Raw genomic sequence first — 18,185 nt, 5'->3', positions numbered from 1 at the left:
CTGGCTGGATGGCTGAGCTCAGAGAGTGGTGGGGAACAGAGTGAAATCCAGCTACAGGCCATTCACTAGTGCTGTTCCCTAAGGCTCAGTGTTTAGGCCAATCCTGCTTAATATCTTTATCCATGATTGCTTTAGAGGTTCAAGTGCACCCTCAGTAAGTCTGCAGATGACACCAAGTTGGTGTTGATTTGCTGGAGGGTCTAAAGGCTTTACAGAGGGATCAGGACAAGTTGGATCAATGGGCTGAGGTCAATCGTATGAAGTTCAACAAGGCAAAGGGCCAGGTCCTGCACTTGGGTCACAGCAACCCCCTGCAGCACTGCAGGCTTGGGGCAGAGTGGCTGGAAAGCTGCCCAGCAAAAAAGGACCTGGGGGTGCTGGTTAACAGCTGGCTGAACATGAGCCCAGGTGACCCAGAAGGTTAATGGCATCCTGGCCTGTATCAGCAATAGTGTGGCCAGCAGGACCAGGGCAGTGATCATTCCCCTGTACTGGGCACTGGTGAGGCCACAGCTCGAATCTCATTTTGAATTTTTGGCCTCTCACTACAAGAAAGTGGAAGTGTTCAGAATGCATGTGGATGTGGCACTTGGGGATGTTATGTTGGTGCTGGGTCAACAGTTGGACTTAATCTTGGAGGTCTTTTCCAGCCTTAATTATTCTGATTCTATAAATGGTTACTAGAGTACATGCATTATAATATAAAACTGATTTAATGCTTCTAGCTTTATGATAACTAACAAGACAAAATTATTTGAATTGTAATGTATGTATAATAATATCAAGATATAATATATTGAATATCATTTCAGTGTTTGTTTTGGTAATATGGAATACCAAGAATAATAATTCTCTATACTTAGCATCCTTATCTCTTTGCAAGGCTTAAACTTCTGTCACCTTAGTGTCTGCTGGGAGGATGGCTGGCTCTGTATTTCCAAAGCAGAGACGAGGACTGTTTGATTATTGGGTAGTCAGAGATAAGTGCAAATCTAAGGTGTTACCTGCACTTCCAGTCTACGTTCCCTTACTGTTCTTAAGCCTGTTTCTTAATCTTAAAGTGTCTTCACCTAATTAAACCTGTCATTGTGAAAATCTGAATTTCAAAATAAAGTTTCTGTGATGCAGTGGGAAGATTTAGGTCTGCAAGCTCAGCAAACTGGATTTTTTACATCTTAGGTTATTAAGTTAATGGAGTACTCCAATCTGAGTTGTGATGCTACACACCTTTTTCATGCTTCCATGTAGTGTGCATTTGTTTTGTGGGAAGAATAGTTGTGTATGAGATGAACAATTCTTTCTATGCATGGATGGTACCAGAGTGAAGCCTTGATTGTGTAATTATAAGTGTTTTTAACTCCCAATGGGTTTTAGTGGAAACAAAATCTCACTCCCTGCTTAGGCTGACTTCTCTATAATTCATTCCAGAAAAGAAAAATATAAATTGAATAAGTGGTGGCTAATGTGAACCTAGTCAACTGAGGGAGGTGTGTGTAATTTTGTTATTTGCCTGATTCCATTATTTGGTTTTGTGCTCAATATGCTGATTGATTGTAAGAAAGTCTATTCCTTTAGACTCGGTGGAAGATTTAATGAGCTACTGCCACGTCACTTGTCTTTTTGTCAGTATATAAAAATGTTGTTAGAAAAATTGCTGATTGTGAATTACCACAGGAAAAAAATTTTTAGTGAACATTGGCTGTTGTAACATAAATCATATCTGTGCATCTCTTTAGAGTAGTGTTAAAGCTATACTTTTTATGTTAAAAGCATAAACTGGCATTACTGCAGGGAAGAATTTATCTTGTCTGCCTCTTGGTACATTTGAACTTTAATAGAGGATTGATCTAAATTTAAAATTAACCAAGCAAAAAAAAATAAAAAGAGGGCAGGCATCATGGTAGCTGGGGACAAAGGGGTTTTGGTGGCTTATCCTTGTATAAAGGTGACTGGTTTTCTGGCATTTAGCAAGCGGGAAACTGGTTTGAAGAGCCAATACAACAGTGACCTAATAATTTTGTTTTCTGATGGTGGCTTTGTGTTCACTTACTTTTTTTGACAGTGTGTGCAAAGCTTAGTGCAGGAAAGAGCAGAGTTGTGATCACTAGTGAGAAACTTCTGTTGTAGTAGTTCTGATTTAAATGGGTTTAAGTTACTGTGGAAATGCATGCTCAGAAAATGGGTCCCTGCTCTGAATTGTGTGAAGCCCTGTTTGCTCACTGACCTTTTAGTCACTGTTAAAAAGTAGCAAAAGTTTGGAAATACCTGATGGTCATTCACAGTTGCTTCCTGACCAACTTCTCTATGATAGAAAGCTGTGTGCCTTTTAATTATTTTAAGGCCATGTTTTAATTTTGGTAGTGAAGTAACTTTCTGAGCATGAGAATTTAGGCTATAGTAGTGATTTGATTGTGTCAGAAAATATCAGCTCTTCCCACTGGCATCTTGCATTAGTGACTGTGAAAAATGCCATTCACTTGTGTTAAAATTTTAGAAGTTTAATAACAATGAAAATAGTAATAAAAATTAGGACAATAAGAATTTGGATAATCAAAGTTAGGACAATAAAAGACAATAAAAGCAAAGAATTATGGACATCTGGGTGCTTTTCATTAGCCACAAAAGCACACCTTTCTAACAAAGGATTAACCCTTAAAAGCAATAGCCTATTCATATTCATATATCTCAAACATGATTCAAACATTCCTTTCAAACTAGGTGTGTTTCTGCTTAATTTCAGCTTCCCCCCCCTCATCTTGTAAATCAATCGTCTTGGTCCCTTGAAGTCTGTGTTATCCCAATAAGGAGGCAATCATTCTTCTCTTGGGATCTTGGTGTCTTCTTGTTATCTCTATGGAAAGAATTTCGTGATTATCTTATCCATTCCTTGAGCTAGTTACAAAAAGTATCTTACATCACATAGTTTTTATTTTAATATTATGCTAATAGCCTAAAAACTATATTTACCACACTATTTAAAAGAGATTAATACAGCACTACTTAAAAGAGATTAATACAACATAACTTTCCAACATAAAACATATAGTATTTATGTTAATATTTGCGAAGAGCCAATCATATAATATGCATTTTTCACAATGACCATGATGTATGAGATTCTGTGTCAGGGTGGTCTTTCAGTGGTGGGTACTCACTGTCCCATATTTTAAATCAGTTCTTCGTAAGTGTTTTACAGATTTGAATTTAGTGCTAACCCTCCTGGTTTGCTACTGCTCTTTTGTCTTCACTAGAATACTTTTTGTTGCATTTGTTGATTAAACTTAGTTTCAGTTTGACAGAAGGCATAGACATAGCTTTATGAAGTTAAGGGAATCTACTTGAAATTCAAGTTCAGGATTAACTTTTTATACCAGATCACTTTGAAAATGCCTTGCTGACTGGTAATCTAAGACTGTGCTTAGAGTTTCAGGAACAACATGATGTTTTTCTAGCAGTTTCTAAAATTGTTAGAAGTTCTTATTGCTGTTTTCAACCAGTAGTTTATTGTGCCCATCCTGGTATGGTATTGTACATATGCCTTGTTTACTAAAACTTCATCTTATGTGTAATATGCTAAAGTTATTTTTTCAGACTTTTGCACTTAGGAGGCTTGGGAGACTTCCTCTTCTAAAATCTATTTCTACTTTTATGCTAGCTATTCCAGCTACTTTCTTTGTACCTGTCGTGGTTTGAGAGGAAATGAAGTTTTTTGTGATGGTGTGGTCAAGCCAATTGGTGTTCAGATTTTAATATTGGCACCTGGTTTGTCCACTGAGGGCATGGATACGCATGGGGGACACAGGGGGGTTAAAAGCTGTGAACTCCCAGGGGAATTTCCTTTTGAGTTCCGGTTTGGAACTGAGCAGACCCTCCCTGCCCAGCTCCGAGCTGGGCAGGGTGGGAGGGGAGCCATGCGGCCGGAGGGAGGTAGGCCAGGCCTGGTCCGAAGGGTGGAGGAGAACATTGCAAGGGCTTCGGGCAGCCATCCCCCATTCCCCCCCCCAGGGAGAGGGAGAGAGAGCCAGAGCCCGTGCCTGTGATAGCACGGCCGGCGTGAAGGAGAAGGGGGGGGGGTGCCCAGCAGGGCAGCCAGGCGTGGGAGTTCATGAACCAAACCGGCAGAGCCGGGGACTTTTAACCCTTCTGGGGAGGATGGAAACCTTGCAAATGCTGATTCCTCCTGAAGTTGATGAGATTGAGAGGATGTTGAGAAGAATCCTAGGTGGGAGGAGATGATGGAGTGGCCTTTGGCTGGATTTTTCTTGTATAGCCACAGCAGAACCCACTTGTATTCCTGCGACACAGAGACTGCATTCTAGGGGGAGGCAATGGCTCAGAGCCAGGAGAGTGCGGTGATGTGGAGGTGTGTGAACAGAGACGACGGGTGAGGAGGGTGGTGGTGGTGCCCTCCGTCTTCGAAGAAGAAGAAGAAGATGATCTCTGTTCAAGAGACCCCTCGGCCCCAGGGGGTGAAATTTGGGGGGGACAGGTGTCCCAAAAGGAGAGGGACTGTGCTCTCTTTGGAACTGGACAAAGCATCCTTAAAGGGAAAAACCCTAGAAGCAGCTCTGATCCATGTGCAGTGGTGAGAGCACTGGACATGGAAGGAAGAGGTCACGATGGCAAAATGTTCTCCGAGCGGTGCCACACGTGACACGGAAACACGAGAAGTTTCGACTGTTTCCTGGGGAAGTCTGTGGTGCAAGAGGGACTTCTCTCTTCTTGAGGAACTGAGTATTGATTATCTAAAGGGTGGTAATGGAATTGGAAATTTGGTGGGGGGAGGAGGAAGAAATTTGGAAGGTTTTCATCCTGTGTTCTGTGTGTTCTGTGTGTTTTTCTTTGTAGTTTTAGGTTAATAAAGTTCTTTTTTTCTTTCAACCTTAAGTTGGAGCCTGCTCTGCTCTGTCTCTGATCACATCTCACAGTGGATGCCAGGGAAAGAGGTATTCTTGTTGGGGCACTGGCATTCCGCCAGGCTCAAACGATGCCAGTACCTAATGTCTGCCTCACTCAAAAATATTTCTGCTTGACTGTTACTGCAATTTGCAGCTCCCAGTCAGTCTTGTAGTTGAGTTTGTAAAAAACTTTTGATCTCACTTCTGTGCATCATTAGTAAATGGTGTTTAATACTGTATTGATAGCTGTAGGAAGTACAGTGTCCCAAGTAAACTTTTCTAGCTGGTTCTACTCTTTTAAGAAAACCAACCAATATTTACTAGGCAGAAAGATAATCCAGAGTGCACTCACTTCTAAAGCTGCAACCCTGTAATGCCATGGGTCAGCTTCCCAGACTGTGGATTTTAGGTGGGTGAAGGAGAAAAAAGCAGTAGAAGAGGTAGGCTGAGCAAGGAGGTTGTCCTAGGGTGACTGTTATCCCCATTCGTGTGTATGTAATTTATGCTGGATATTATGTTCTGTGCCTTTAAGACTGGCAGAGTGAGAGTTTTGTTTTGGGCCTCTTATCAGCCACTCGGCAGGACATACAGATAGCACCAGTGCATGTTGCGGCTTTTTTGCTTTTTGCCCTGCTATTTGCTTTCGCTCTTGCTTCTGCTTTGCTTCTGCTTTGGTTGCTCTTGCTTTTTTTCCCCCCTTCTCATTAGTTACTTTAGCTAAACAGTCCAAATTCCTTTCTGGACTGTTCCCCCCACCCCGTTGGACCTGCTGACTGCTCCGGACTGGGATTTAGAACACGGAGAGAGAGGTTACACCTTGTGACTGCAGCAGCTGCCTCAGCGCCGGAGGGACTGATAACAGCAAACCCCCAGGAGAGACTTTTCTGATTTTGTCATCTTTCTCAGAGCAGTGGAAGAGTGGTCTCATCTGGTATTGTTCATTGTGTGTGCTGGGGGGTGCTGTGATTGTCAAATAAACAGGTTCTTTCCACCTCTCTCCGAGGAATTCTTCCCAAACCAACTGGGGGAGGGGCCGTGTGGGTTTGCTTTTGGAGAAGCCCTTTTTGGGGATTCTCTCCCAAATTTTCCCTAAACCAGGACAAATTTTGGCGCCCAACATAGGTAGAGGCTAGGGAAAACCGTGTTTTTTGGACTGTGTGGATTCGTTGGTCTGGCACATCTGAACCACAAGAATACGAAGCTTTGGTTGACACTGGTGCGCAGTGCACATTAATCCCATCGAGACATGTGGGGACGGAGTCTGTTTCTATTGCCGGTGTGACAGGGGGATCCCAGGATTTCACCTTGGTGGAAGCGGATGTGAGCCTGACGGGAAATGAGTGGAAGAAACACCCCATTGTGACTGGCCCGGAGGCCCCATGTATTTTGGGCATAGATTACCTTCGAAGTGGGTATTTCAAGGACCCAAAAGGATAGCAGCTCTAGTGACTAAGGGCATCCAGCAATTGAATACTTTGCCTGGACTGTCAGAAAATCCATCTGCAGTAGGACTTCTGAAGGGAGAAGAGCAACAGGTGCCAATTGCCACTTCCGCAGTGCATCGACGGCAGTATAGAACCACTCGAGATGCTGTGATCCCCATCCATAAGATGATCCGAGAGCTGGAGAGCCAAGGGGTGGTCAGCAAGACCCACTCACCCTTCACAGCCCCATTTGGCCTGTGCGTAAATCTGAGGGAGAATGGAGATTGACGGTGGACTACCGTGCATTGAATGAAGTGACTCCACCACTGAGCGCTGCTGTGCCAGACATATTAGAGCTCCAGTACGAGCTAGAGTCCAAGGCAGCAAAGTGGTACGCCACTATTGACATTGCCAATGCATTTTTCTCCATTCCTCTGGCAGCAGAATGCAGGCCTCAGTTTGCTTTCACCTGGAGGGGAGTGCAGTATACCTGGAACCGACTGCCCCAGGGGTGGAAGCACAGTCCCACCATCTGCCATGGACTGATCCAGACCGCACTGGAAAAGGGTGAGGCTCCAGAACACCTCCAGTATATTGATGACATCATTGTGTGGGGGAACACAGCCACAGAAGTGTTTGAGAAAGGACAGAAAATCATGCAAATCCTCCTGGGAGCTGGTTTTGCCATTAAAAAGAGCCAAGTAAAGGGACCAGCTCGTGAGATTCAGTTCCTGGGCGTGAAGTGGCAAGACGGACGGCGTCAGATCCCAACAGATGTCATTAACAAGATCACAGCTATGTCCCCACCAACCAATAAGAAGGAAGCGCAAGCTTTCCTAGGTGCCATAGGCTTTTGGAGAATGCACATTCCCGAGTACAGTCAGATTGTCAGCCCTCTTTACCTGGTCACCTGCAAGAACAATTTCCACTGGGGCCCTGAGCAACAACAAGCTTTTGCCCAGATCAAGCAGGAGATTGCTCATGCAGTAGCCCTTGGTCCGGTCAGGACAGGACCAGATGTGAAGAACATGCTCTACGCTGCAGCCGGGAACCATGGCTTGTCCTGGAGCCTTTGGCAGAAGGTGCCTGGGGAGACTCGGGGTCGACCACTAGGATTTTGGAGTCGAAGCTACAGAGGCTCTGAAGCCAACTATACTCCAACGGAGAAAGAAATTTTGGCTGCCTATGAAGGAGTCCAAGCTGCCTCAGAGGTAATTGGCACGGAAGCACAACTCCTCCTGGCACCCGACTGCCGGTGCTGGGGTGGATGTTCAAAGGCAAGGTTCCTTCCACTCATCATACCACCGACACTACATGGAGCATGTGGATTGCCCTTATCACTCAGCGCGCCCGTATAGGTAAACTGAATCGCCCTGGGATTTTGGAGGTGATTACAACTTGGCCCGAAGGTGAGAATTTCGGTGTCACAGATGAAGAACCAGAACCAGTGAGACGGGCTGAAGAGGCCCCTCCATATAACCAGCTGCCCCCAGAGGAAACACGCTACGCCCTTTTCACGGACGGTTCCTGTCACATTTTAGGGATGAACCGGAAGTGGAAAGCAGCCATATCGAGCCCCACACGACAGGTCACTCAAGCTACCGAAGGAGAAGGTGGATCGAGCCAACTTGCTGAACTCAAAGCTGTTCAGCTGGCCCTGGACATTGCTGAGAGAGAGAAATGCCCAGGCTCTACCTTTACACTGATTCATGGATGGTAGCCAATGCTCTGTGGGGATGGCTGGAGAGGTGGAGAGAGGCCAATTGGCAGCGTAAGGGGAAACCAATTTGGGCTGCTGATGAGTGGAAAGACATCGCTGCTAGGGTAGGGAAGCTACCTGTGAAGGTCCACCATGTAGACGCCCATGTCCCCAAGAGTAGAGCCAATGAGGAGCACCAACAAATTGAGCAGGCAGACCAGGCTGCAAAGATAGAGGTGTCAAAGGTAGACCTAGATTGGGAACACAAGGGAGAGTTATTCCTAGCTCGGTGGGCCCATGATGCCTCAGGCCATCAAGGCAGGGATGCCACCTATAAGTGGGCATGAGACTGAGGGGTGGATCTAACCATGGACAGTATTTCTCAGGTTATCCACGACTGTGAGACGTGTGCTGCCATCAAACAGGCCAAGCGAGTGAAGCCCCTGTGGTATGGTGGGTAGTGGTCCAAGTACAGGTATGGGGAGGCCTGGCAGATTGACTACATCACACTGCCGCAGACATGCCAAGGTAAGCGCTACGTGCTGACCATGGTAGAAGCCACCACTGGATGGTTGGAAACCTACCCTGTGTCTCATGCCACTGCCCGTAACACCATCCTAGGCCTTGAAAAGCAGGTCCTTTGGAGGCATGGTACCCCTGAGAGGATTGAGTCAGACAATGGGACTCATTTCAAGAACAGCCTTATCAACACCTGGGCTAGGGAACATGGCATTGAGTGGGTGTACCATATCCCCTACCATGCACCAGCTGCAGGCAAAGTGAAGAGGTGCAATGGACTGTTGAAAACCACTTTGAAAGCGTTAGATAGGGGATCCTTCAAAAATTGGGAGCAGCACTTAGCAAAGGCTACCTGGTTAGTTAACACTTGAGGTTCCACTAACCGAGCAGGTCCTGCCCAGTCTGAGTCCCTGAATATAATAGATGGAGTTAAAGTCCCAGTGGTACATGTCAGAGGTTTGTTAGGGACGACAGTGTGGATCAATTCTGCCTCGAGTACAGACAAACCCATTTGTGGGGTTGTCTTTGCTCAGGGACCAGGATGCACATGGTGGGTGATGCAGAGAGATGGAACAACACGATGTGTACCTCAGGGAGATCTGATTGTGGGGTGAGAATGAAATTGTTTGACGATATGGGGATAAGGGGTGGAATGTCCTAGGGTGACTGTTATCCCCATTCGTGTGTATGTAATTTATGCTGGATATTATGTTCTGTGCCTTTAAGACTGGCAGAGTGAGAGTTTTGTTTTGGGCCTCTTATCAGCCACTCGGCAGGACATACAGATAGCACCAGTGCATGTTGTGGCTTTTTTGCTTTTTGCCCTGCTATTTGCTTTCGCTCTTGCTTCTGCTTTGCTTCTGCTTTGGTTGCTCTTGCTTTTTTTCCCCCCTTCTCATTAGTTACTTTAGCTAAACAGTCCAAATTCCTTTCTGGACTGTTCCCCCCACCCCGTTGGACCTGCTGACTGCTCCGGACTGGGATTTAGAACACGGAGAGAGAGGTTACACCTTGTGACTGCAGCAGCTGCCTCAGCGCCGGAGGGACTGATAACAGAGCAAACACTCAGGAGAGACTTTCTGAATTTGTCATCTTTCTCAGAGCAGTGGAAGAGTGGTGTCATCCGGTATTGTTCATTGTGTGTGCTGGGGGGTGCTGTGATTGTCAAATAAACAGGTTCTTTCCACCTCTCTCCGAGGAATTCTTCCCGAACTAACTGGGGGAGGGGTTGTGTGGGTTTGCTTTTGGAGAAGCCCTTTTTGGGGATTCTCTCCCAAATTTGACCTAAACCAGGACAGAGGTTTAGAAGGCTGAGTTATCAGATGGGGACAGCAGGGTCTGGGACACTGTTTATGACAGAGCAAAGAGCACAGCTCTGTGTGTGGGCTCAGTGAAGAGGGATGACAACTGCCAGGTTGCACTTGTTACCGGTTTACTAATCTCTGTCTTTTCTCTCCAGATGATTGTGAAAAGAGTGTCAAGGGGGGAAAATTGCCTAGTGTCAGACTTCATTCTTCTGTGTTCTTGTTGTTTTGTGTTGATATTTCTAAGAAGTCCTTGTGTTTGCATGGCAAGGTTTTGGTAGCAAGGGAAGGGGAGGACTGCAGGGATGGCTTCTTCGAGAAGCTGCTAGAAGCTTCTCTTATGTCTGACAGAGCCAATGCCAGCTGGCTCCAAGACAGATCCACCACTAGCCAAGGCCAAACCAATCAGCAATAGTAGTAATGTATGTGATAACATATTTAAGGATGGGGAAAAAATACTGCGCAGAAGTAATTGCATCCAAGGAAGAAAGGAGTGACAATATGTGAGAAACAGTGCTGGAGACTCCAAGGTCAGTGAAGGAGGTGGAGGAGGTGCTCCAGGTGCCAGAGCTGAGATTCCCCTGCAGCTCATGGTGAAGACCTGCAGGATGTCTACCTGCAGCCCATGAAGGTCCACAGGAGAGCACAGACCCCCCTGCAGCCTGTGGAAGACCCCACGCTGGAGCAGGTAGATGCCCAAAAGAAGGTTGTCACCCCATGGGAAATCTCTGCTTGAGTAGGGTCCTGGCAGGACCTGTGGCCCCATGAAGAGAGAAGCCCACACTGGAGCAGGTTTGCTGGCAGGACTTGTGACCCTGTGGGGGACCAATGCTGGAGCAGCCTGTTCCTGAAGGACTGACCCTATGAAAGGTATCCACGCTGGAGCAGTTCATGAAGAACCGCAGCTTGTGGGAAAGACTCACATTGGAGAAGCTCATGAAGGACTGTCTCCCATGGGAAGGACCTCATGCAGGAACAAGGGAAGGACTCCTTTACCTGAAGAGGAAGCAGTGACCTAAACATGTGATGAACTGTCTGTAACCTCCATTCCTCATCTCACCGCTCTGTTGGGGGAGAGGGGGTAGAAAATCGGGAATAAAGTTAAGCCTGAGAAGGAGGGGGGAGTGGGGAAAAGGTGTTTTTAAGATTTGTTTTACTTCTCATTATCATTATCTTAGTCTGATTTTGGTCATAAATTCAATTAATTTCTCCAAGTCAGGTTTGTTTAGTCTGTGATGGTAATTGGTGAGTGATATCTCCTGTCCATTTGTGGAGGGGAGTGATAAGAGCAGCTTTGGTGGGCACCTGACCTCCAGCCAAGGTCAAACCACCACAGTATTTTAGCAGTCCAGAAATGTCTTTTAAAACATGGATAGTGAACTAGGGCAAGGAGGAGAACAAGTGGTGAGGGGAGGAAAAGGAAAGTCATTAAAACAGGAACTTTCTAAACTGAATTTGCCATGTCTTGCAGCTACTGTTTATTCAGTTTAGATGGTCCCCTCAAAATAAGGGGTAATTCTGATGCAAATTTGAAGCCTTTCATAGGCAATTCTGATGTTTGGACAACCAGTATATCAGTGACTTAGGATTATAACTTTTGTGTTCTGGTAAGCTTGTAGGTGTTCAGTGACTTTTTATAACCACATAATTTTGTCATTAAAATAAACATCACTTTTTTCTCTGCAGCAACTCTTGTAATACCAAATAATATACAGTCTCCCTCAAAAAAAACCCCAACAAACTGAAAAAGCCTCAGATACTGACATTATAAAAAAGAAAAAATTCCACCAAAACTATGTAGAAATATGCCACATGTAAGAAATAGTTTCTAACAGTTTTCATAGACATGTGCTTTATGAATGGTTAAGTAATACAAAAATTTTCATGCTTTCTTGGCACTATGCAACATGCAAAAATAAAGCCATTCACTATATTAAGAAGCTTGTAAACTGAGGTTGGTAACCAAAATTTGAGGCAACAAATATTTGTTGTTGTTAAAATAGAAATTAATGTTCTTGTGGGTGATAACAAGGAAGTTTGAGTAATTTGAATTGGATAATTATCATGTTAGTAGTTATGCTTAAAGGGGAAACAGAAGGAATGTGTTGGAACAGGTTGGTGAAAGCACAGGAGGGTAGGGATGGCCTGAGTCAGAGAAGGAAGCAAATTGAATATTTAAGCTTTCTTCTCACAGATAAGAAGTGATGGAATTTCTTGAGAGATCAAGGTATGCAGGGAGGCTGGAATTTTAAAGCATTTAGACAAGAGGGAAAAATTAAATGAAATTTTGAACAATGTCTAATGATTTGGCAATAGCAGTCTCATGGAATGATTCTTTAGGTAAAGTCTTTTTCTTGGCATTTGGAGCTACTTCACTAGATACAGAAAAGATAGAAAAGAATTGCAAGTCCTACTGAAACACAAAGTGTTATATGAACTGTGGCTTACTTGCATGTGTTAGGGAAATTTGGCAAGTAAATTATATTTAACCACAGTACTTTTTTTTTTCTTCAACTGTTATATTTTCTGTGACAGACTAGCAATTGGTGGCTCCTCTGCTGTTGCTATTAAATGGTGTTTTCTCTCCTAGGGTTTGGACGTGGCAGAGGGAAAGGAGCAGGGAGGTTTTCAACCCAAGGCATGGGGTAAGAAACACACAGAGCGCAGATTTGGGCAAGGATCAAACTCACTGGCAATATTAATTGACAGTGTTGCCACTGTGTGTCTTAATGTTTCTGTATGTTTGATAAACCTGTATAGATACAAAAATTCAAAATGTCTTAGATTATTAATGGATTATTTTTGTCTTAAACCAGTATTTCTACCTAGAGACACCTATGCAAACCTAATGTGAGTTTACTTAATGTTAATATCTCAAACTTGGGGAAACCATTTGTACCTATCAGTAGCAGCCATCAGTAGTGTCTTGGAGACTGAAAGTTTTGTGTGGTGCATATAGTTCTTGGTCAATTAAAAAAAAAATTCTTTCAGTGTAATGTAGAACTTTCAAGTTCTATATAAAACCTGAAAGACTAGTGATTCTAAACTTTCTCCTGTTTTTGAGGTTTCATGCTTTAGCTGTTTGGACGTACATTGACCCTAAAACAAAATCAAAAGAAGTTACTCAGCAGCTCTAAAGTTTGTTCTCAGTTTTGGTGGAATAACTTGCTTTATGAAGTGTAGCTTCCACTACTTTCACTCAGTGTTTGCCTTTAAAGATATTTCATGTAACATCATTGATGTCATGATGAACAGATGATTAAGTCTACTTTTCTGATAATTCTTCTTGTTCATACTTGTAGATGATAAACTGAAAAGAGGTTTTTCTTCAATGATCCTTTTTCACCTTTTAGTTTCATCTGTGTGTTTTGGCATTGGTGTTGAGTCCATTCTGAAATAGGCCTTACTGATGGTCTGACTCCTGTCCTGCACCGCTCTGGTGCTCTGAAAGGACATGATACTGGTTTCTCATCAGTAAGCCACCTTCTGAGAAACTATCACCTCAGAGAGGCTTATCACTGTGCATATAAACTAATGCTTTATAAGACTGAGGGAGTAGGTATGCTGTTAACTGCTATTTCAGGAATTGTTGGTTTGGCTCAGTTTATCTACAGTAATTTTTTTTCAGTCTTTTCACTTTTTTTTTCTCCCCTTCTTTTCTCCTTTTATCTGTGTCTGCTCATAGAGGAAAATTTTTTGAAACTAAAATGATCAAGATAGATTATGTGGAAATCAAGAAGTTAAATCTAATGCAACTTCAGCTAAAAAAATGATGACATCTATGTTCATTGAATGACACATGTGTTCTCTTCCATTTTTAAACTTTTAAAACTCTAGGACATTCAACCCTGCAGACTATATGGAGTCTTCTGCCACTGATGGCTTTGGGACAAAATCAGAGATTTGGGAGACTGGTCAGAATGATGCAGATGATGGAACTGGTAAGATGCTTCAAGAAGTGGAAGGATTGAAATTAAGACCTGTAGCAAATTGCAGTTAAAATAACCATTCTGTTAGTGTTCAGTTAACTTCTGAAAATGTGAATACATTTCACATGACACAGATATTAGTTCTTTTTTATAGCTTAATTGCTACTAATGTGCAGAGCACATGCTGTAGCCTGACTCTGTTAGAATGAAGGGAAGGCAATTTGCAACTTTTTTGGTTTAATGCTAACAAACCCTTGAGAGACCAAGGGATTTGAAGAATTATTGGAAGAGTCTTGTATGTGAAGACCTGTGTTAAAGGAGAAGCCAATGCCTAAGCATTCTCACACCATTCAAGGAGTCACACACATACCACCTGAGACTTTAACTGCTTAGACCAGAGTCCCTTCGTAGTAGGCAGCTCCAGTGAACCAATGGGTACCCCTTTCGACTCCTTGCTAACACACATTCACTCTCAGGCATGCTTCCTCCTTCTTCAGGCTTGACCCTAGGTTTCCCAGAGCAGAGCCTCAGGCATCTGATGTTATAAAAATAATTTAAGAGTGGTACAGCAGCAGGTCAACTCGACCTGGGTGCTTCTGGAGTGGGACCCCAAACAAAGAAAACCCTAGACTTTTATGCCCTCGTACTTATGCACACGTTCTTCACCCATTCTTCACATACCGATGACGCTGTTGAGTCAGGGATGGGAGGAAAAGACTTCGGTCTTCAGAAGGTGAATCAGAAGGCTTTAATGAAAAATAGTGCATCTTTTTATAATGCGACTCACTAAGGTGAGACTTGATTGGTCTAAAAGTAAAAACCTCTCACACTACTTGTGAACTATGAATAGCACACTCTGTAGAACCATATCTATAAACAACAGTTACAGAAAGAGAGATAATAATTGTTTTAATTCTTTCTCTGAGCTTTCTCACAGCTTCCCAGGAAAATCCTGGGACAGCTATGTCTCTCTCTGTTCAGAGGATATGTGATTACCACATACCTCCACACACCACTTGGTCCAATGGTGATTTTTGGTCTGGGGTCTTATAACCCTTTATTGTATTCTTTCTCTGTGTCCACAGACAGACCACTAACTGTTCTTATCTTGTCAAGTCGCAACTTCTGCTGATGGCTGTAGCCTTTTTATCTTCTGGTTTGTACTTGTTGTGCACTAGCTCAGTTGACAGAGCATGGAAAACTGAAAAGTCTTTGATTTAGAGTAAACACTATGTAGCAACAACTAAAACATCAGTGTATTATCAACATTATTCTCATACTGAATCCAAAACACAGCACTGTACCAGCTACTGAGAAGAAAATTAAGTCTATTCTAGTCAAGAGCATACCTAGGTGAAAGTGAATTTTTTTGCATGTCACATTGACATATATTCTATTTACTTGAAATTCCATGTCCAAACATACACAACAACTGGAATTGACTGTTAAACAACAGTTAGTAGCATCGGAACAATGAACTTTCTTCTTGCTGATTATCTCTAAAGTTAGATTTTGAGCTGTATCCGATTTGCAAAAAGAGAGCTCTTTCACTGGGTTTTCCAAGGTTTGGTCACCCATCCCGTAAAAGTCTATGTCATGTACCTCCCCTTTAGTCTTGTTACCTTTATACCACAGTGGGTCATCCATTGACTTTATACTTAGATATGCAGTTGTGGTCCTCTGGATTAACAGCACCAAGAGTAGTGAGATGCTTCACTTCATGTCTTTGGTATATAGATTCTTTCCAATGCAGATATTTGTTATCTGGTTGGTTATTCATTGCTCATTTGACATGAGAATGGTATATACAATTTTCTTTTCGTAAAAGTTTAAAAGTAAAATTAGAACACATTAAGACAGTATATGGCCTCTCCCATCTGGGTTCTAATTTGGATTTTTGTGAAAACACCTTAATTAACACTTCCATCTCCAGGTTGTATATTAGGTACCTGTACTTCAGGTGGTGTGGACTGACACAATTGAACATACTTACTTTTTTCCTCAAACACCTTTCGCATATATATAACATTCTAGTTCTAGTACTTTAGAACTTGTGACAAAATGAAAATGTCAATGACCAGATGGAGTGAATATGTCTCTACCTGGGAATGGATGAAGAGCTAAACAAGAGTTTATGGGTCATGATTAAAGGGAGAGGTGGGACAGGTGACATTATAATGGGGGGTCTGCTACAGGCCACCCAACCAGGAAGACCAAACTGATAAGGCCCTCTACAGACAGGTAGAAGTGGCTTTAAGTTCCCAAGCCCTGGTCCTCATAAGGAGTGACTTCTATCACCCCAGTATCTGCTGGAAGGACAACACCACAGCAGGGTACAAGCAATCCAAGACTTTACAGGAATATGTTGATGACAACTTCCTTCTTGGAGTGATAGAGGAGCCAACAAGGAGAGGTGCTATGTTGGACCTTGTTCTCACCAACAAGAAGGGGCTGATGGGGAATGTTAAGCTCAAGGGCAGCCTGGGCTGCAGTGACCATGAAGTGGTGGAGTTCGAGAACCTTAGAGCAGCAGCAAGGAGGATGCACAACAAGCTCACTGCCCTAGACTTCAGGAGAGCAGACTTTGGTCTCTTTGGAGATCTGCTTGGTAGAGTCTCATGGGATAAAGCCCTGTAAAGCAAGTCCAAGAGAACTGGTTGCTGTTCAAGGATCACCTCCTCTAAGCTCAGGAGCAATGCATCCTAATAAAGAGGGAATCAAGCAAAAATGGTAGGAGGCCTGCATGGATGAACAAGGAGCTGCTGGACAAACTTAAACACAAAACAGAAACCTTCAGAGGGTGGAAGTAGGGACATATAGCCTGGGAGGAATATATATTATCTGAGCAGCCAGGAATCAGGTTAGGAAAGCTAAAGCTCCAACAGAACTAAACCTGTCCAGGGATGCTAAGGGCAACAAGAAAAGCTTCTGTGGGTAAATTGGTGATAAGACTAGAAAAAATGTGGACCCTCTCCCGAAGGACAGGGGAGACCTGGTTATCCAGGTCATGGAGAAGGCTGAGGTACTCAACAAAGTTTTTTGCCTTAGTCTTCACCAGCAGGTGTTACACCACCCTAGTTGCAGAAGGCAAAGGCAGGGAATGGGAAAATGAGGAACTGCCTGCTAGAGGAGAAGATCAGGTTTGAGACCATTTAAGGAACCTGGAGGTGCACAAGTTCATGTGCACTGGAAAAGGGGAAATATAACCCCCATTTTTAAAAAGGGAAATAAGGAAGAGCCAGGAACCTACAGGCTAGTCAGTCTCACCTCAGTGCCTGGAAAGATCATGGACTAGATCCTCCTGGAAACTATGCTAAGGCATTAGGAAAATAAGGAGGTGATTGGTGACAGACAACATAGCTTCACTAAGGGTGAATCATGCCTGACAAATTTGGTGGCCTTCTATGACAGGGTTTACAGATGTGGTGGATGAGAGAAGAGTGACTGACATCATCTACCCAGACTTGTGCAAAGCATTTGACACTGTCCCACACAACATCATTGTCTCTAAACTGGAGAGACATGGATTTGGTGGGTGCACCATGCGGTGCATAAGGAGTTGGCTGGATGGTTGCACTCAGAGTTGCAGTTAGGGCTCAATGTCCAAGTGGAGACTAGTGATGAGTGGTGTTCCTCAGGGATTGGTGTTGGGACCAGTGCTGTTTAACATCTTTGTCAGTGACATGGACGGGGGGATTGAGTGTACCCTCAGCAAGTTTCTTGAAGAAACTAAGCTGTGTGATGCGGTCAACATGCTGGAAGGAAGGGATGCCATCCAGAGTGTCCTTGACAGGTAGGCTCGAGAAAACTTCATGTAGTTCAACAAGTCCAAGTGCAAGGTCCTCACTTTGGTCAGGGAAATCCCAAGCACAAATATAAGGTGAGTGGAGAATGGATTGAGAGCAGCCCTAGGGAATTGGTAGATGAAAAAATGAGTAGTTGTTATAGTCCCAGTTTGGATTATTTGCTGTCCAGGGGTTTCTGTCACCTCTTGCCTGTTGAGCCAATTCAGCATCCTTATTATTTATGTTATCTTTTATCAGGTTGGAATAATTTTCTCAGCAACACCTCGGTATCTCCCTAGCTTGGATTGTATCTAGCGCATATATTGGAAAATAGTTGAGTACATTTCTCAGCATCATTCCTTAGTCTTGGCATTTTACTTCCCACATAAAGCCAAGTCACCAGGATTCCAAGCTGGTTTAGTAAATATTTGCAATACAGGTGGTGCTCCAACCACAGCCCTCTGTTGCATGGCAGCAGGATTAGGCAAGACACTAGAAAGCATAGGATAGAGTCTGGCAGCCAGCAGAGCAATTACCTGAGGCTTGTCTAGGCCAGTAAGCTCAGCTACTGCAAGCGTTACCTTTGGTGATGCCTCTTTCATCTCACACCTGACTTGGGTGTTTTTT

At 43.7% G+C, this 18,185-nt stretch overlaps 1 protein-coding gene across 17 annotated transcripts in view; it reads left to right on the top strand.

The window, feature by feature from the left end:
• LOC103824732 (ubiquitin-associated protein 2-like) overlaps window positions 1-18,185 on the top strand; it is a 195,825-nt gene that overhangs the window by 51,208 nt on the left and 126,432 nt on the right. For 13 of the 17 annotated variants that reach the window (XM_050986329.1, XM_050986328.1, XM_050986324.1 and 10 more), the window contains 2 exons: window positions 12,435-12,489; window positions 13,682-13,785. The exons of 2 other annotated variants lie outside the window; for them this stretch is intronic. In XM_050986329.1, the coding sequence (XP_050842286.1) occupies window positions 12,435-12,489; window positions 13,682-13,785 (159 nt within the window). 2 more of the 17 variants (XM_050986334.1, XM_050986333.1) reach the window with 2 other exon arrangements.

This window comes from Serinus canaria, chromosome W, assembly GCF_022539315.1.
Source record: "Serinus canaria isolate serCan28SL12 chromosome W, serCan2020, whole genome shotgun sequence".
Taxonomy (NCBI): domain Eukaryota; kingdom Metazoa; phylum Chordata; class Aves; order Passeriformes; family Fringillidae; genus Serinus; species Serinus canaria.
This window is presented reverse-complemented; position numbering and strand designations above follow the sequence as displayed.